Here is a 21,023-nt window from a genome sequence, read left to right as displayed (position 1 = left end):
TAGAGCCCTCAACTCTCAGAATGCCAATTGAGCGCCCTAACCATGTGGCCATGCTGGGCCCTAGTGCAGTATGAAACGCGAATAATACTATACTACGCATCTATTCATATTTGAGCATCTTAATAAATTACATTAAGTCTGAAGTAATGAATAATCAGTTGAATAAGTCTACTAGTCCATGATGTAATCACTTTGTCTGTTGTTCTCAGCCAATTTTGGCTCAGCGCTATATAGTTTTGACTTTGGATATTTGTGATGATATAGAAAAGATAAGACATAAACGGAAATTTGTTTTAATGTTGAATGTACTTGTGAAAATGGATCTATCTTTAGTTTTGTAAAATTATGGAATTTGTGGAAGTAGATCTTTTAGTTGAAGAAATAAAACACTTTCTTTGGAATTAAGTGCATTCCTCTTTTTATCAAATAATTCAGATAAACTATTCAATAATAGACAGCGTTACAACAGTATTTATTTTCCTTTTATGCGCAATGTTTTTCGTTCTTCAGTTTATTGCCTGGAAATATGTTTTAGAATTTAATCACATGTAAAAATTTCTGTTTCTAGGCAATTTGTCTTAGATATTAAAATCATAATAATTGTTATATCATATTTACAAATTCTTAGATGTTGTTTTTGAATTTCGAGCAAAGCTCCACAAGGGCTATCTGGGTTAGCCGTCCCTAATTTAGCAGTTTAAGACTAGAGGGAAGGCAGCTAGTCATCATCACCCACCGCCAACTCTTGGGCTACTCTTTTACCACCGAATAGCGGGATTGACGGTCACATTATATAGCCCCCAGGGCTGAAAGAGCGAGCATGTTTAGTGCGACGGGGATTCTAACCCGCGACCTTCAGATTACGAGTCAAGTGCACTAACCCACCTGGCGGTGGGTGATGGTGACTAGCTGACATCCCTCTAGTCTTTCACTGCTAAATTAGGGAGGACTAGCGCAGATAGCCCTCGTGTAGCTGTGCGTGAAATTCAAAAGAAACAAACCACTAATTATTGATTAATGAATACATACAGACACAAGTTGTTATTTAATTAGATATAAGACCTTCCTTGCTTAAAAAGACTTCCAAAGACAACTATAAATTTTCACCCGCAAGAAACTCTACCGCATTGAGGACACATTAACCTCATCTCTCACGGTACGATAATTTTCTGGTCTTACTACGGTCGACTAAAAGTCACATCAATGCTTACCTCCTTTGCGAGTGACCACGAGAACTGGCGATATCAGAAAAAATAGGATTACACCCTGCCAAACTGAACACGCCCACATAATTCTTTTCTTCTTTGTTCCTTCCACGTAGTTCATCATGCCTAGGAAAAAACAAAGTGAGTCTGTACACTAGTGTAGTTTTTTTTTTGTTTTACATCTGGTTAAAAAAACAATAAGAACAACAAACAACACATATATAAAGTATATCGCTATATATGTAGCACCCGTAAAAATAAAGCAAAAATTAAAAAATAAAGAATACGTATTATAAGGCTTCCTGTACTTTTTTAATCTGTATCATTTAACAGGGTTGCACTGTGGAGCGAACAATACGCAAACAAAGAAATAAACAAAAATTTGTAGTGAAACCATTGAAATGAACATTCGAATTTTGGCATGCCCATTCACTGTGCGAGTCGGTCATAATGAAACCCTGCGGTGCTATGATATGTTTGCTAGAACCAAAGTAAACAGTACGATTGCTATAAGATATTGAGCTACGGAAGCTTAAGAACCCCCACAAAGAGGTCAGGCGTGCAAAATCATAACTATTTGCATTCGGTTTCATCATTCAGTTTTCCTTTCTTCATTTATATACTTTTTCTTCAATAATTCGCTAAATAAAGTAAATGCACCAATTTTTGAAATCACTTCAAAAATACATATATACATTTGAAAGCAAACTTTATATTGTTTTTTATATGCGAGGACCACAGGTTGTCCATCTCTATGGCTACCAGCTGAAAGCATTATTAATAGCATACCTGCTCGCGTGCACTTATTTGATGTTTGCACAGATCAACCGAATAACAACAAACGAGCTCGTGACAGTCGGCGGTATTGAACAATTAGACTTAACTACGCATGCGCGACAAGTAATTCAATATTAGTCTCACAGACCCAACTTTTAACTATTTGCATATATATAGATATATGTAAATTTGGTTCATACGTTTTTACGTTTTAACGGAAATCAATCTTGACGGATCTCCAAAGTTTTACTTTGGTTAATTCTCCAGTGGTTGAGAGTAGTAACCAAACTTATCACGAGTTATAAGAAATGAATTCGCTGGGCTTATTTCAATATTTAATGATAGTTGTTGAAGCAAATAGATACAATCTTTCTATGTATTCACCAAAAAAAAAAAAATAACCAAAAAACCTATTCTCGGCAGTCTGTTGAAAGGAAAATCACACATTAATCTAGTGTTTAAAGTTGGAATTTTCTTTTATTTCGCGTAAAGTTACACAAAGGCTATATAACTTTATGATTGTTGACATAAACGTTTCGATTAAAGTTGAAAACAACTCTTTACAAGATCAGCTCAACTAACTGAGAACGTTGCTCTAACAAAACTTGACGACGCCTGGTGATTTATCCATGAATGAAACACTTCACTAATCCCTTGTTTCAGGATATCGAATCTGTATAATATCCGCGTGATTTATCGCTCTATATTACAGATATTGGGTTAGATATCTTTAAGTGTCGCTGTTAAACAAGATGTTGAAACTTTATCTTCTGGGACTCAGTCATCAAAGTGATTGTTCGAAGGACAAAAGAGACATAAGTACAGGGTATGGCAAATTAAATAAAATAAAGCGTTTATCGACTTATTTTTCCTGGTTAGGACCAAGTATTCGGCCTTTATGTCCTTTTGTTCACAAGGAAACTAAGTGCCGGGGGTTGGTTAAGATTCACCCAAGTCAGTTGCAGCTAGTAACAACAATAATCTCAAAAGTCATCTCTATTACTTCTAGTACTGTTACGCATGCGGGCATCGAATTTTTAAGAAGATTGGGTTTCTGACTGTCAGTTCATATTGTTAATTGACTCAATCCATCCTTTACTGAATAAGGGTTAGACTGTGCCAAAACCTTTCGCTTTCTGAAAAAATAAAAACTATAGAGTGCTTAGGTGGATTATCGTTTAGTGTACTGTGTTAATGTCTATTGACTTTAGAAAAATTAAGTTTTAACAAATCTCGGAATATTGTTTTTGTTATTGAATCTGCAAATAGCTGTCTTCATTGTTAAATCATTGGAAATATAGCTCTTAAAAGACTTGGGCCTTTTGTATACCATCAACTATTGGAATTGAACGCCACTCTTATAGCGCGCTCGTGACCCCAAGATGCGGAGCGCGTTTTTATGGCCGGGTCGCGTAACAAAATTCTTGGATTCCCACTCTATAAACCATAACCAGTAGGCAATGGGCGGCAGGACTATGAAAGAGCAAACCCACATAACACTTGAATTTAGCATAGCATATATTGTAACGTAATGTTTCCATTCTCGAACTTATTTATTCTGTGCAGCTAGTTCAAGCTCCCACCCCCTCATTAGCACAGTGGTTTGCCAATACCACTACTATTCACACTACTAGAAACCAAGTTTCGATACCCGTGTTAGGCAGATCAGAGATAACCCAATGTGTAGCTTTGTATTTAATTCTAAACAAACAAACGCTAGTTAAAAATTAAACTGTTAAGCTTTCACACACGTAATTCTAATGGAAAAGTACTAAATGATAGGGCACGTGGTATCTAACGCTATAAGCTATTTTCTGAATGTTAATGCTTTAAAATTCCTCAAAGAATCTTTCAGGGTCTATGTAAAGAAAAAAAAGGGGGTGAGTTGGGGGGTTCGAAAGGTGTGTTCCGCGAATCCACGGCCCAAGGGGCTAAGGCCTGCACGAAGAAGGCGCACCACTCACGAAATTATAATAATAACAATAACGACAAAAGGTTGTCCTGGATATTTAAACGTACAAATCTAGGATATCGACTACACCTGTGTTCATAACATGGAATACATTTAATATGTCTTCATCAACTGGTCAGTCACGCCCAGACGGGGATTTATTATATTGGTGCTGGTCAGTTAAATATTATGAGACCGGAAATCGCACCAGTAATTATATTGTCTCTCTCTCACACACACGTGTAATATATATATATATTACATGTTATATACAAAGCAACTTGTCTCGCTGAAGGCTTTGCTACACTGCTGCTACACGTTGGCCTAGGTTTCAAGCATAACTGTGTATCAAACACTGTACAGCTTGCTGTCTGTTTATCTATCTATGGGTCTGTCTATTGCTAAACTGATACCATGTAAATCAGTTAAACTGTCACAGGCGCTGTTACAATGTCACTTTCTAATGACAAAGTCTGGAAACAACGACGTCTTCCCACCCTGTCGCTGTGACCCTTAGGGTGGGGAGCACGTAAGGAAGAACTTTCTATCTGTTGATTCCATGTCTGAACCCATCTCACGTGGTGTTTATAGGTCGCAAATTGACAGTAATCCGTCCTCTAGTGACAAAGTGACACGTGTTACTCGCTGGTGTTGGGTTGCATGCAAACTACGGGACCGGAAGGATCATAACACGTTTTAGCGTCCAAGTGATCGCCTCTGGGGTGAAGTTTCTTAGCGAGTTAAACAGCTGAACGAGTTACTTACTACAGAAGTGACACAGAAAATATTGAATCAGCAAAAACCTGAAACGAAACATTGATTGAATTTCATTTCAGAAAGCACTAATGAGAATTACGAAATTGATATAATCGAAACCAAATCAGTGTTTACACAAATTTAATTACAGTTCTGTAGTTTATTTTATTTATTTCGTGTGGGGGAGGGATTTAATATGTGGGAGTTTTGATATGATCTGTTCTAAGTCATATACATGTATGCAAATAATAATATTCAGGCATTGAAAGACAGTTGCACTAACAAGGATAAAAATGGTTAAAGATACGACGTTTGGTTAATATGGTTGTGCACTATGAAATTCATTTTTTTAGAAGTATCTGAATGAAGTTTGGACCACACGGGGTTGGAATTAGACGCATATGTATGATCTTTAATTTCTATTCGCTAGTCTCACAGGCTACACAGAAAAGAAGAGCAGATATAGGTAATCAAACCCAGAACTCCTACATATTTACCACTCGTCACTCTCTGTAGCCAGATATGAGTAGTCTGGCTCACAAGGTCCCACACCTTTACCATCTGTCACTCTCTGTAGCCAGATGGGGTGGTTTAACCTCCATTGTTGCACATTTTTACTACCTTTCACCGTCTGCAGAGAGATGTGGGTGGTTATTATCGAACCCACAACCACCACGTGTTTACCGCCTGTCACTCTCTGTAGCCAGATGTAGGTGGTCAAGCTATCACCCTTCACTGTCTGCAGCCAAAACTGAGAATGTTGCTGCTAAAATAATAAAATACACAAAGGGTTATTAAGAGGGATTATGAGAGAAACTCATCTCTTGATTGTGGGCATTCTATCCCCACAAAGATCAATATTTTGAGTAACCAGCCAGCAAGCAACTAATTAGCTAGACACATTAAAATATTCCCAAAATAATGCTAATAATGACAAAACACTGAGAACCAAACTAGAATAAAACACTTTTTTAAAAAATCCAATCTTGTACCTCATACCTTTTTTTTCTAAAGTGACGTCCTTGTTGCTTCGAGTTTTTTCTTGTTTTGTTTGTAATTCCCTTATTCATCAAGTATAAGGAAGTAAGAATACAGAGTTTAAGTATCTTCTTTAGTTTGATTCTAGTTACACAAATATGACTTGAATGTCTACTTCTTACTCCCTTTTAGTGAAGTACTTTTGACCCTAACAAAAGACAGTTTGTACCAAACAAACCTGAAGCATTTTCTCAAAGGTTTAGTTCAAAAAGGATCGGTAACATCAACCAGAACTCTTCAGCGTGTAGTTCTAAACCATGCGTATCAGGAAATCGTAATGCTATTATTTGCTATTGTGTGTTTACTCTACAACAGACTCCAGTTAAATTATTATCTGCTGCTACAAGAAGAAAGAATCTCAAAATGTTACAAGTATCGAAATTTTGGATTTATACAGAGTTACTGATTGGCATTTCAGGTCTGCGTACAAAAATTGAGTCCATTCATTCTTTGTTAAGTTACATGATGCTTTCTTTCAACAGCACCTTTGATATTAAGCACATCAATTCTGGATTGTAGTCACATTTTGTTGGCATTTTTTTTCACATCGTCGGTTAACAAGAAACTGCAACTGAAAGACATAAATAATTATGTATTACGGAAGTATACGTCAAAAATAAAGTAATTTTTGAATTCATTATTTTCATTAGTGATTTTGTTATAATGCTGTTTATTGTAAAGTATAAGGATACGCAATGGATTTTTCGTGCTCTAAATGCATATCACGGGTATCGAAACCTGATTTTCAGTGATTTGCCGCTGAGTCCCTGAAAGGGGACAGACAATGTTGTTCAATATTGAGTTTTATATATAATGTGCCTAAAATGTGCAAACAGCCTCCGTTGCTAAATAATATTAAACATTTGTCATGTAAAATAACCTACTGTTCTTCAACAAAGTTAATGTAACTTAATATTACAAAAGTATCACTAATGTTTTGTTTTCATCCTAAGTATAGAATTGATGACATCGCATTGATGACCAGTTGTTCTGTGTCAACATCGCTTTAAGATACGTAACTATCTGAATTAATAATTGATGTATACAATTCATGTTCAACGCTGTGGTTAGTTTAATTAGATTAAACGACCAAAAGTGAAGGAATCTCGTATGGTATTTGTTGGGATTACGGCCAAAAAAGTCGCTAACAACGAGAGCAATCATTTAATGAATTAAAGTATTTATATTTGTATATTATAACATTAACTAATTCTTATGATTTTATTTTACAAGCCTGGCTTTATTCATTTATAAATTACATTTAGTGCTCATTTGAATAGTTTTTGTTGTTTTCTTCTTTTTCAGAAATGTAGGTAATTGTATAGATCAAATTTTTAAAGTAACATATTGAAATAAAGCAAATTCTACATACCTAGACGTTTGATGTGTCCATGTAGTATACAGCAAAGCCATGTTGAACTCTCTGATGTGTCCATCGTGGGAAATTGAGCCACGGAGTTTAGTGTTGCAAGTCAAACCAGGCAACAAGATGTTTTAATGTCATAATTCAACAGGCCAGGAAAACACAAGCGCGTAATGATTAGAATGTTTAATGGTAGTTGAATACATTCGCTGTTCACAATATCTCACAAGGTTTGACCAGCACAAACTATTCGTGTTAATTTTAAATCCACATATTAAGGTAGCGACGAAAAATGGCCGTAAATATAAACAAACAATAACTATTCGCAAGTATTTTGAGTATTATAAGTAATAACATGAAACTAAGCAAATTCTTATTTACAAAAACAAAACAGGTGGCTAGGGCGCTCGACTCGTAAGCTGACGGTTATGGGTTCGAATCCCTGTTATACCAAACATGATCGCCCTTTCAGTCGTGGAGGAGTTATAAAGTACAATCAGTCTCACTATTCGATAGTAAAAGAGTAGCCCAAGAGTTGGCGGTGGATAGTGATGACTGGTTGCCTTCCCTCTAGTCTAACGAAGTTAAGTTAAGGACGGCTAGCGCAGATAGCTCTCGTTTAGCCTTGCTAGAAATTCAAAACAAACAACATCAACAGCAATAACAAAACAGTGTTGTCCGCCTAGGATCCGCACAACTTACAAAAACACGAAATTTGAATACACTTATAAACAATCATGCATAGACGTCGGAACAAGAGAGCCAATGAGTCCAATTATTATTCCCCCAATATTTTTCTTACACCAGTTTCTATTAAGTATTTTTATGCAATTAGGTGGCGTCACCAGTCGAAATAAAAGGAGATTACAGTTCTTTGGCAATTTCTAACTATTACGATTTTAGTAACATTTTGTATTTGTTTACTTGTTGTTAAACACAAAACTACAGAAGAGGTTATATGTGTTGTGCCCACCACTCGATTTTTAGCATCATAAACCTTCACACTTGTAGCTGAACCACTAGGAGGTAGCGTCTTTTGTGTATTTTCATAGCGTGTATCGTGGTTATCACCTGAAACATTCTCATAATTTCCTTGACTTGCGATATCGTAAAATTGTATGTTTTGTACTTACAGTTCGTTATCGTGTGAAAACATTGAAAAGTATTTTAAAGCGTTTTTAATTGAATTTCACACAATTTTTTTATTAATTTACGATTGTCCCTAAAGGTATCGTTGGTGTTCGACGTGCCAGTCAAGTTTTCTCCAGTTGTCTATATCTCCAAAAACTTATCCCCCGCTGGTACAGTGGTAAGTCTATGGATTTACAACGCTAAAATCAGGGGGCTCGATTCCCCTCGGTGGACTTAGCAGATGGTCCGATTTGGCTTTGCTGTAAGAAAATAAAAACATAATCCAAAAACTGATTAAAAAATATTAAAAATCATTTAGCTAAAAATACTGACCGCCCATGCAGAGAATAATACTGAATTTTTCGCCATAGTTATAAAGTTCGGTTATTTGAAGATTCGAAAAAAAATTTCTTTGAAACAGACAACAACTTTTTCTTCTTTCAATGAGTGGGATTAATATCGCCTCTCTTCAGTTACAAGGTTTCTTACAAGACGTTTTATTTGTGGGATCAGATAAAGGAAGGGCAGTCCATATAAATTAATATTTCAGAGTAGACGTTACAATTTAAAGAAGAGGATATTTTTCGTTGTTGTTATTATTAACCTAATGATACCGCTGAACACTAGCTGTAATCAATCTTAATTTAGGCGGGGCTCATTTGCCATAATTGGTAATTTTCATCTCCAGATACCTTACTTAGTATCCCATACACACACACACACAACTTCACGTGATCACTACAGGGATTTGATCCTGGAAGCTCAGCGGGTAAGAATGTGGGGGGGCTAAAAATGACACGATTCTGTATTTAATTCATGCTGTGGGCACGAGAACGAACAGCCTATTACGGAGCTTCGTACTTAATAGCTCTCCAGTGGTACAGCGGGATGTATGCGGACTCATAACGACAGAATCCGGGTTTCGATACCCGTGTTGAGCGTAGCACAGTGACCACTTATGTAATTTTGTGATTAACTTCAACGAACAATCGTACTGAATAATAAAAAAAACAAACAGCAGCGTGAATTAGGCCTAAGTCTCTGTCTCTCTTTGAAGTTTTATGGTTTAAACTATTTTATATTATGGTGGTCTGCGGTGTTCAATGCGTGGACACAATGACGTAGATACGTTTGACGAATAGACTACACAGCGGTTCCCGTCCAGCTGTTATTATTTTTATCAGATAGCTAAATGATAACTATCAGTAGAGACGCGTTTAATGTTACTGGTATTATTTAATAAGCAGAAGCAGCTGTCCGTTAGATGTCGCTTCCTTCATTATCATTGCTACCGTCATTAGATCCGAGAGGTCGACGGCAGAATATATCAATCATTCAGGGCCTTTCACTGAAGTTACTTACGTACGGTTCGAATAAAGCAACAAAAGAACGAAACCCGACTGGTAAGGGGCAAGCGTTGTTTGGTGGTTTAGTGACCTTCATTAATTCTCTGATGACGCCTCACATGTACCCAAAGAGCCCCTTTCCTTCAACGCTGAATTATTGAACTGCAGGGACGTCTGCACGGGATATGTAAAAAGAATTTGCTCACAACACATTAACAGAAGTTGCAGTCCGCTATATCTCTCTCTTCCCTAGTTTTAGTCCATCTTAGGGACGAGACTGATCAACATTTGTAGGAAGAGGTTCACCATAACAGAAGTTTTCACCAAGGTTTGGTATATTTGTTGCAATACAAAAAAAATAAAAAATGCACAAGTTAATTGATGATGAATTATGAAGTCCATTAAGTAAAATAATAGCTCTTAAATACAGAAGTTTAGTCTGCTACCGTTAACGTTCCAATAGACCCAGTGCTTGAAGAATTGCCAAGACTTTGTTTCATTTTCACGAGTTGTTGATTTCAAATTTTTAAATGCACTAATATTTTTTGTCTGTTTTGTTATTATACATAAAGGTACACCAAGTGCAATCTGTGCTTTGCCCACCACAGTTATCGAAACCCGGTTTCTAACGGTATAAGTCTACAGACCTACCACTGTGGGAGATTAGTATTTTTTGTAATGCTGTCTATGTGAATCGTTATACGTTACAAGAATTTTTATTTTAAGAATCTATTTAGTTACCTTACGTTGTATTATCATGTTTGCAGAAAAAAAAAATAGTACTTCGATATCACAGAACGAGCTAAAAACCCGCTGTGGTATGAAAAAAATCGAAAACAAAAAATGGCTAATGTTAAATAGATATTTTAATGTTTATAACGTTTCGGGATGGAACGCCCCTCCTTTGGTTACTTTAAAACTATAAACAGTTTTATAGTTTTAGAATCACCAGAAGAAGACCGTCCCAGCCCGAAACGTTGAAACATTAAAATATCTATTTAACATTAGCCGTTTTTCGTGATATAATTTGTTTTTTCCTGTCTATCTTCGATTACATAACGAGGTACACCAGTGATTCGGGGGCAAGTCTGAAGGTTTATAACGCTAACCGGGTTTCGATACTCGTGGTGGGCACAGAACAAATAGTCTATTGTGTAGCTTTGCGCTTAAACAACAAACACAAACTTTAACGCAGAGGAAACGTGACAGAGAACAAGGATTTGAATAATAAGATAGCTAATATCATTCATTCTTCCAATAGAAAGAAAAGCTGGAAGTCAATGCTTTTTAACTCAGCCCCAAAGGTGTTTCTTTGGAGAAAATAAAAACACTGCTTGTCAAATAACGAAATTCATCGTAAACGACAGTCGTGAGCTTATCTAACTTACATGTGGACGTCAGTTGTTGACCAGATATCGCTTGAATGTGAAATAAATTATTATTGGGACACTACTCCATCATACTTTTTGTTTTTGTTTCGTTTTTCTTCCTTAGGTTTGGCAGCCAATCTAACAATAAACATCAGAGTAAAGGCACCACTTACTTATTTCTCTGCGCCACCGCTCACGTCTCGTCGTCCGACAGTGCGAGTTTTTTTGTCGCAGTATGAGGTTTTCTTACTGACAGAACATTCAGTACTTGTCAGTTATTATAATGGGATAATCCATCTGGCTTCTTTACAAACTGACTCCTGGTATAAATCATGCAATTCCGATACACACGCCTTCGTTTAATATAGAGGAAACTCTATATTGGTTTCAGATGAAGTTGCAAAAACACCAGTCATTTCTAATTTTTAACTTAGAAGCTGTTGAACAGAATACTGGTATTTTCCATCGCTCTTATAACGCGGAATGGTCTGAAAGTGTAGAGCACAATTTGTATCAATAAGACGTGAACCACAGTTCTTCAGATTCGCAAAGTCTTTTGTTAAACAACAACAAAAAATGAACCTTGCAGAAAAGTACATTATTTTCTGGGTATAAACAGTAGAATTCACAATAAAATATTATATTTTTGGTAATAACAATGCAACTTACAACAAAATACTATTTCCTGGACAAGAACAGCGGAACTCACGACAAAGTACGATCTTCTGAGCAAGAACAGTGAAACTCAAAAGAGAACATTATATTCTTGGCAATAACAGTAAAACTCACGACAAAGCACTATTCCTGGGCAAAAATAGTAGAAGTCACAACAAAGCACTATTTTCTGGGCAAGAATAGTGGAACTCACAACAAATCACTCTATTGTCTGGGCAACAATTCAAAATAAACTACCTTATTTTCTGTGTAATCCCAGTAGACTTCATAGAAATGTAATTGCTGGCTTTTAGTAAGAATCATGACATTATATGAACCTACGGAAACTAAGGTAAGTATTTCCACAGTTCTGTCTAGAGGAGGTTGTAGGTATAAGTTCAAAAGTCACTGAATTAAAAAACAAAACTGAGGCTATAAAGTACTTTAACTGTTTCCTGCATGAAGTATTATAAGGATAGAGTAACTGGACTTGTCATAGTTAAACTTTCGTACAATGATACGGATTTGTTTGTTTGTTTTAAATTCTCGCGCAATCTACACGAGAGCTATCTGCGCTGACCGTCCCCAATTTAACAGTGTAAGACGAAAGGGAAAGAAGCTAGTCATCTCCATACTCCTTTATCAACGACTACTAGGATTGATCGTGACATTATAATACCCTCACGGCTGAAAGAGCGAGCATGTTTGTTATGACAGGGATTCGAATCCGTGATTCAAAGATCACGAGACCATTTCCTTAACCACTTGGTTAAGCCGGGCTTAATGACAAGAACTCGTAACCTTAATACATTATACAAGTTGAACTTTTTTAGGTCGAACATTACTAAATGACTCTCACGTTCAATCTCAACAATCTATCAAATATTTGCATATTTTAATATATCTAGATCAAGAAACCTTGTAAACTGAGTGAAATATAAAACGTTTTGAATAATGTGTTACTCGTATACTTTCACACATCAAGTCTAAAATATAGCCCGATATGCTCTTAGCTTCTTTTGTTTATGAGCAGAACCACGTTGAGTTATCTGCCATGTCCACCACAGGGAATCAAACTTTGGATGTTAGCGTTGCTGTTCCATCGGAAGACTGTTAGTTTTACACCTGTATCTAGTAATACAATACGCACACATTTACCAAAATATCACTGAAAACTTATATCATTTCTATATGCTAACTCTATCACTTGTTTTACGTATTTTAACTTTTACCAGCTGAGAATACCTGTCAAGTAACTTAAAGTTTTTTTTTAAGGAAATTGTTAGAAAATGTTCCTCTTCGTATTAAATGCTTAATTACCTCATTAGATGCTAATTGCATACCCTGCTATCTGGAAGGTAATAATTGACTCATTTAGCTGATTAAGTTTGTTTTTGAATTTCGCGCAAAGCTACTCAAGGGATATCTGCGCTAACCTTCCCTAATTTAGCAGTGTAAGACTAGAGGGAGGGCAGCTAGTCATCACCACCCACCGTCAACTCTTGAGCTACTCTTTTATCAAAGAATAGTGAGATTGACCGACATATTATAACGCCTCCATGGCTGAAAAGGCGAGCATGTTTGGTATGACGGGGATTGGAACCTGCGATCCTCGGATTATGAGTCGAGTGCCTTAACCACCTGGCCATGCCGGGCCAGCTGATTAAGAACTTGTGTCTTAAAATTAAGAGCCAAAAGTATAAGAAAAAAGTGAAAATGTACCCTATTTCATAAATCTTATAAAATAATCCATGTATATTACCGAACAGTTACCAGTTGCCATACAAAATGTTACGGTATAATCGAAACAGCCAATTGTTGGTGATGGAAACCAAACATCTTTAACAAAGAGTGAATTATGCCTCATTTCATATGGTTTTCTCAGCCCCCTTGTCAGCACCAAAGTGTAACAGAAGATAGTTCCTATACACTATTGGACATTTACAAGGTACCACAAAAAATTATGGTATATTCAAGGCAGTTAAATGTGGGTGATGGAAATCAGATATCTATTTAAAAAAAAAAAAAAAACGAAACTGTGCCCTATATTTGATTCACATTTTCGAGTAAAAATTATAAAGAAAAATAGCCCACGTACGGTTTCTAGCAGAACATTGTTTTGTAATCGAGTCAGCCAACCCTGAATGATTGAGTGCTAACACACTCAACGTTCGTTATAAAAAAAAAAAGCATATCTCACCACCTACTTACTATGAAACAACGAATAGCAATGTGTTTTGTGCATCATTGTACTTAAAATAAAGACATTTATTTATACGATATTGTGTAGACGTTTTTGGGTTTATCTGCCCATAAATTATAAAGAAATTTAACACGTAACATGTTTATGTGTTTTCTTATAGCAAAGCCACATCTGGGTATCTGCTGTATTCACCGAGGGGAATCAAACCCCTGATTTTAGTGTTGTAAATCCGTAGACTTATCGCTGTCCCAGCGGAGACAAGTAATATAGTGATAATCGTTCAACTAATTCAGAGCAGATAAAAGAGGAGTGTGCCCCTTGATGATAGAGTTAAAATACCATTAATTATTAGATGACCGAAGTTGTAGCTAATATAATGTATATTTAAACGCCTTTAACGTTAACTGGTAGTCAAAAACTAAGTTTAGTGACTATTATAACTTAAGTGATTCTCTCTCCTGTTTTTTTAGTTTGATTAGATCACGTTTACGATACTTTAAGAAGAACACAGATTCGCTTTAAGCAAGTTGGAAATTCTCTGCTGGCTGGAAGGTACTGAAATCGTATTAAATACGTTACGAGATCGGTAACAAAACATATCAGTTGGAATTATCATAAGCAGTGTAATGAATTCTGGCCTTTAATGGGCTATATAAAAGGAGCAATGTTGGTATAGCTGTAAACGTTTCGTGACAATAACAACGAATATATCGATAATGGTGTAACTATAACAGTTTCGTAGTTGTGAACGTTTCATAGCATTTAGTAGCAAGTATGTCTATAATGATATAACTGTAAACGTTTTATAACAATATTAATAAGTATATTCGTGATGATAAAACTGTAAATGATTTATAACAATATCAACAGATAATTCCATGATGATATAGCTACACACGTTTCATGAAGTATTTATAATTTAAAACTTTCTCTAGTTTAGTTTCCTCTCAGACAGACAGACAGGTTACCCCCTAATACAACGGTAAGTCTACGGATTTAAAGCTCTAAAATCATAGGTTCGATTCCACTCGGTGGACTCAGCAGATGCCCGATGTAGCTTTGCTATAAGAAAACACACACACAAACAGATAGATCAAAAGTCGTGTTATAACATGAACAATCTATGTTATGTTTTAGTAGAGATGAATTTTCCAGAACCTGACTTCACAGCTTATAAAATACTAAATTCACATGAACTCTTTAGGAAGTTTTCAAATTTTACAGCCTCGAACTACAAACAATAATGGCTGTCTTGCCTTCTATATAGAGTAGCGCATCCAATTGAAGTTAAAATGTATTTCAAGAATCAATATTGCTTTGTAAGTATTACACAATCACTCACTCACGTTTACAGACGTGTCTGAAAGAATTATTCCCATAACGTTTACTATTGTTTGTGATAACCGAGCTATATTCCCGCCAGGCCACGGTTTTATTGACCTCTAATTTTCATTCTGCTTGTTTATACATGTTATGCGCCACCATGCGATAGTTCAATCTCTCTGTCTTCTTTTTTTTCTGCACTAAATATAAGAATAGCTTGTTTGTTGTTGTCATTGCTTTTTTCTGTTTCTGTTGCTTATGCGTAGATATCTGAATCTCACGATATTGGAATTAACCAAAGTGACGAAATTCAACAATGCTTTCCTTCACTTTAAACAGAATTGTGCTTCTTCCAACAAGTTTGTTTTGACGTTAAGAAGCACAAAGCAACACATTAGGTTATCTGTGCTCTGCCCACCACGGATATCGAAACCCGGATTCTATCATCGAAAGTCCGTAGACATGCCGCTGTGCCACTGGGGAAGCTCTCGCAACAAGAAACTGTATGAAATCCGTACAGGTGTCAAACAGAATCTTATATTCCCATATTTCGAACTTTGGCATTTATTAAGTGTTTTTTTTTCAGAACTTCATAAATGGAATTTTATTATTACTACTTTGAAACGTAAATTATTCAATAGTGAAAATCAACACAAAATGAAGCTTGTAACACGTCTGCTCGATGCTTTGCTCCGAATATAGTTGGTTTTGTGTGCTGTGATTGGTTATCGAACGTATGACGAAAAGTGTTTTATTTGGATGGCTCCAATCAGAGTCAAGATAGTACACAGTAGAAGATTCGTAAAGTTACCCCATTCCTTATATCCAAGTAGAATTTTATCTTATTTAGTATTTTACTTGGGTTACAGACATTACTGGTTTTAAGCTGCTAAAGACATGTTTGTTTGTTTGTTTGTTTTGAATTTCGCACAAAGCTACACGATGGCTATCTGCGCTAGCCATTCCTAATTTCGTAGCGTTAAACTATAGGGAAAGCAGCTAGTCGTCACCACACACCGCCAACTCTTAGGCTACTCTTTTACCACCGAATAGTGGAATTGACCGTTACATTATTACGCCTCCCCGGCTGAAAGTGGAACATGTTTGGTGTGACAGAGATTTGAACTCGCAGCCCTGAATTACGAGATGAGCGCCCTAGCCATCTGGCCATGAAACAAGTTAGGATAATACAAAATACGGTGAATTGCACATTAACATAGACCGTGGTTTGCAGTTACCTCGAAATGGTAAACCAGTAAGAACATGTCGGTTTTGTTCTATGTTAATAGCTTCATTCTAATGTATTGACTATTAACACACAGCTCTGCCAGTCTTGCTATGATTACCAACTTATTTTATTTTTACAAGTACTTTAGGTTAATTTCATTATATTTTGATGGAGATTTGTTTCGAATATGCGTGCAATCCTATAGAAAGAATATTTGCGCTATCTTAAGTGAGAGACTACAGGAAGTGAAAGCTAGTCAATAGCACCCACTGCCAAATTTTGGATTTCTCTAATCGAAATGTGAAGTTTGACGGTCTCTTTACAACGCACGTACTCATGACCCCAAATAATGGAACGTGAATTTTTTTCATTAAGGGCAGTGTTCTCTCTTAACTCCGTGGCTGCGCGATCACACAACAACCACTCCTGTTCTGAGCACTTTATTATTCTAGCCTTGCACATTCTCAGTAATGGGAAGGAGTATCAAAATGCTGACCGCCTTAATGACCCTGGCAGTCGATAGGACTAATGCCCAAATACCCAACTGATAGCATTGTAAAGTGGCTTAAGGATTTAATAGGGTCGATGGTTTAAAAATACGCCCCGCCCCTTGAAAAAATAACTGGTAGTGAAATCTGCACATTGTCTTAATGCTGGTGTACATGAAAAATTTATTTTGTACGTGGACTGAAAACATTAGAGAGAAACTTTGGTTAAGAGAGCCTCCCAGTGGCTCAGCGTTAATTATGAGGATTCACATCGTTAACAATCGGGTTTCCATATCCGTGATTGGCACAGCACATGTAAACCACAGTGCAGCTTTGTACTTAACAACAAACAAAGCCTTAAAAGACGTGAAACTTAGATCTTGGGATTCATAATACGGTTTTTTAACCATTTGGTAAGGTATAAATCAACTAATGAGAAAATAAATAAATGTTCCAAAGGGTTAAAAGGGGAAATTTGGAGTTCTGTTAGTTCAACTAGTCCACCAATTCAATTGTTTTCTTCCAGACGAAGACAACAAAAATACAAGCAATCCAACTAACATCGTACAAAGGTATTTTAAACAGAAACCTAACCCATATAAAAACCAGTGTTTGTCATGCCATAACTGATTTCTCTTGGTTTTTCGAAACAGGAGGAGTCATAAAAGCTAAAATGCATTTATTCAGCCAGGATAGTTCGATTACTATCTGTCTATTACGATTTAAGTGATGAGAGTGCAAGGGGGCCGTGAAGCGAGTGCTATGAAACCTTATATGTGTAGTGAATGTTGGTATAACAATCTTAAAGTACAGACGTATTGTAGGGTTGCCTAAACAGTAAAAATATCCATTCATTTTTAAATTTAAATCTTTTCTGAATTAAGCTATTTTCTGCTAAATTACCAACGTTTTAGTAAGAAAAAAACAACAAACAAACCTTTGTAATCAAAGGAAAATCTACGTTAAGAAACTAACAAACATTTTTTTCAGTTTTGTTTTCTATAAATTTCATTTTATACTTTCAATACTAGGTTATACTTTTCTTGTTAATCAACATGACATAAAAGCCATTATTAGAACGTAGTGTTATCAAAACGGACTGACTTTTATATGTGTATTAGAAGTTGTTAATCGAAATAATTTTTACTCATAACTATTCTACGAATACGCCACGTATTCAATTAATGAATGGTCTTAATTTTAATTGTCTTACAAAGGAATTTACCGACGCTTGACTGTTTTGACTGCACTTTTCTGCCTCTTTGTTCTCCAAGCTTGATTTCACAAAATTTATATATTTCACTTAGCTATGAGATACGGAGTTTTCAATTTTCTAACAAAACAAAGAAACCGGCTTACAAAAGTGCAAGTTAGGCCTATTTCTTCGCTAATGATGTTTTCTCTCAAGTTTAACTTCTACCAAGATCGCTATAATAAGAAATGAAGGATATTCAATTCTCTTAATCCATGTATTTTCGTTTATCTTTTAATCTACGACCAATTATGGTATTGTGTGCGTTTGTCTTATAGAAAAGTCACATCGGTCTATCTGCTGAGTCCACGGAGAGAAATCAAACCCCTGATTTTAGCGTTGTAAATTCCTAGACTTACCTCTGTACCAGCGGGGGACATTATGGTTTTTCAATTCACTTTTGTTTTATTTGTCCATGTTTCATTTATCTGATAATAATAAATGTGCGTTTCTTTGTTTTTCAGTCTATTTTCAATCAATAATTTCAGCAAACAGATCTTCGATTTGAAAATTAATAATTTGCTTGTTTCTTTTCGCGTAAAGCTACACATTTGGCTATCCACACTTTGTCCAATGTGAAAAATCGAGTCTCAGACCTTAGTATTGTAAGTGAGCAAACTTACTGGTTATTCACCAGGGATTAATAAAATTCAAGCATTTATAAATAACGTATATTTAGCAGACCAAGCCATTATTTGAATTTTTCTCCAACATTATTTGTATAGAACATGAGATGAGCACAAAAAAAAACTAAGACAATTTTGTCTCTATTAAAGAGAGCCTAAAAATTCGATTAATCTCAAAAAGATGATCTCAGTGTAAACAAAGCATAAGCTGTGATTATAGTGTAAACAAAGCATAAGCTGTGATTATAGTGTAAACAAAGCATAAGCTGTGATTATAGTGTAATACTTCACCAATATTTTGACTACAAGTCTGGGTGAATCAAGTAATTTACCTCTTCAGACTTTTCTTGTATTTATTTCATTTGACCATTGTACTTGCATTGGGAAAGTCTCTCTGTGTGGCCGTTAGATGGCAACAACGTTATTGTTATAAAGCACACTTCAAATGTTCAGATAAATGTTTCCACCAGTTGAATGAGGGTGTTCCTGTGAGGTACAGATCCTAGCTGTGAGGGATCTGTCTATATAAGAGTGCCAGTATTAGGGTGTTGTTACCGGTTTTGTCTTTCAGCTGTTGCTACCTGTATCTGTTGGCCTGTTGTCTTGTCGGGTCTTGTATGAAACATTAAACATCGTTGCTGATAAAAAACAAAGACCGAAAAGTCTTACCTACATGACAAATCAGCGATTGTTTACTAATATTCTATTTCTTCGCTTTATATTATTATAACTTTAATTTCGGCTCGAAGAGAATTTTCAGGCGACACATCTAGTTGTGATGTCAAACATCTCTTCTTGTTACTTTCCCATTTCCTTGTGATAATTATGGAATGTTACTATTTTAATTTAAATTGATTAATTCTTTGAAATTAATCACAACGCACATAATGGGCTATCTGTGCTCTTTCCACCACGATATCGAAACCTGTTTCCAGAGGTGTGAGTCCGCAGACATCCCGCTGTGTCACTGGAGGGGTCTAACTTAAAATGACGAAAAATGTTTGTTGTCTGGAAACACAACACACGTCAGTAAAATGCAACATTTAATATGTATATTACAGCCGGGTTGATGTATATACCTACTTTACGATAAATCGTATATTTTACGTGTAACAAATATTAGAAAATAAAATAAAAGTGGATTCAATATGAATATAGCTAAGATATTGTAGGATACATTCAATACCATAATAAGATATATCCAAATTCTGTGAATATAACAAACTATACTAATGTTGCTTTTCGTATACAGCGATGCACCGAACCAGTAACATTCTTCATAAGTGGTCTCTAACTTAATGTTTGTTTTACTCAATAGTGTTCATACAAAGTATATGTAAGCCTTTAAGCTCGTAATGTTCTGTAAATCAGTTTAAATGGAAGAGAACGATATTATCATATTGTTACGAGTTTTTTTGTTTTTTTTTTGTTTTTTTGGAAAATGCTTACTAATTAATTGATCATATAACAATGTCAGTTGCTTGGGCATCAGACAGATAAACATATAACACGGTTACTATGACTATAAAAAAAAAAGAAAGAAGTGTGATAATCGAAGGCGACCCGGCATTGCCAGGTGATTAGAGCAATCGACTCGTCATCTGAAGACCACTGGTTCGAATTCCCGGAGCATCAAATATGCTCGCCCTTTCAGCCGTGGGGGCGTTATAATGTGACTTTCAAGCTCACTATTCGTTGATACAAAATAACTAATAGTTGGCGGTGGGTAATGATGACTAACTGCCTTTCCTCTAATCTTACACTACTAAATTAGGGACGACTAGAACAGATAGTCATCGTGTAGCTTTGCGCGAAATTAAAAACAAACAAACAGACAATCTACCAAAATATGTCTTTTATTGCGTGATTCTCTTCACCAAACTTTTGTTACCTAGACCTCCTTTAATAATGATATTGTCGTGCGCGTCCCCCATCTTTGTTTTTTTTTTAATGAGTAATGAATCGAGATATGTGTGTGTGTATGTTTTTCTAAAAGCAAAGCCATACCAGGTTGTCGGCTCTGCTCACTGAGGGGGAGCGAAATCCTGATTTTATCATTGTATATCCAAACAGTTACCGCTATTCCACTTAAGGACGTGACGAGGTGTAATGCTTACAGTTCAAGTAAACTCGGGGAAGATTGTCACATTAGTGTTTGTGATTCAAATAAACTCAAAAAAGATTGTCACATTTGTGTTTGTGATTCAAATAAACTCAGAGACGATTGTCACATTAGTGTTTGTGATTCAAATAAACTCAAAAAAGATTGTCACATTAGTGTTTGTGATTCAAATAAACTCAGAGACGATTGT

General features: G+C 35.8%; 1 protein-coding gene across 9 annotated transcripts in view; it reads right to left on the bottom strand.

The window, feature by feature from the left end:
* LOC143257069 (latrophilin Cirl-like) overlaps positions 1 to 21,023 on the bottom strand; it is a 105,363-nt gene that overhangs the window by 57,472 nt on the left and 26,868 nt on the right. For 6 of the 9 annotated variants that reach the window (XM_076515213.1, XM_076515220.1, XM_076515212.1 and 3 more), the window contains exon 2: positions 1,212 to 1,331. In XM_076515213.1, coding sequence (XP_076371328.1) covers positions 1,212 to 1,329 — 118 coding nt within the window. In that variant the 5' untranslated portion in view covers positions 1,330 to 1,331. Of the gene's footprint in view, positions 1 to 1,211; positions 1,332 to 5,186; positions 5,320 to 21,023 lie in introns of those variants that run through there. The other 3 variants (XM_076515210.1, XM_076515211.1, XM_076515219.1) reach the window with 2 other exon arrangements.

Source organism: Tachypleus tridentatus, chromosome 7 (genome assembly GCF_004210375.1).
Source record: "Tachypleus tridentatus isolate NWPU-2018 chromosome 7, ASM421037v1, whole genome shotgun sequence".
NCBI lineage: Eukaryota > Metazoa > Arthropoda > Merostomata > Xiphosura > Limulidae > Tachypleus > Tachypleus tridentatus.
Note: the sequence above shows the minus strand (reverse complement) of the source record. Positions and strands in the feature narration are given on the sequence as shown.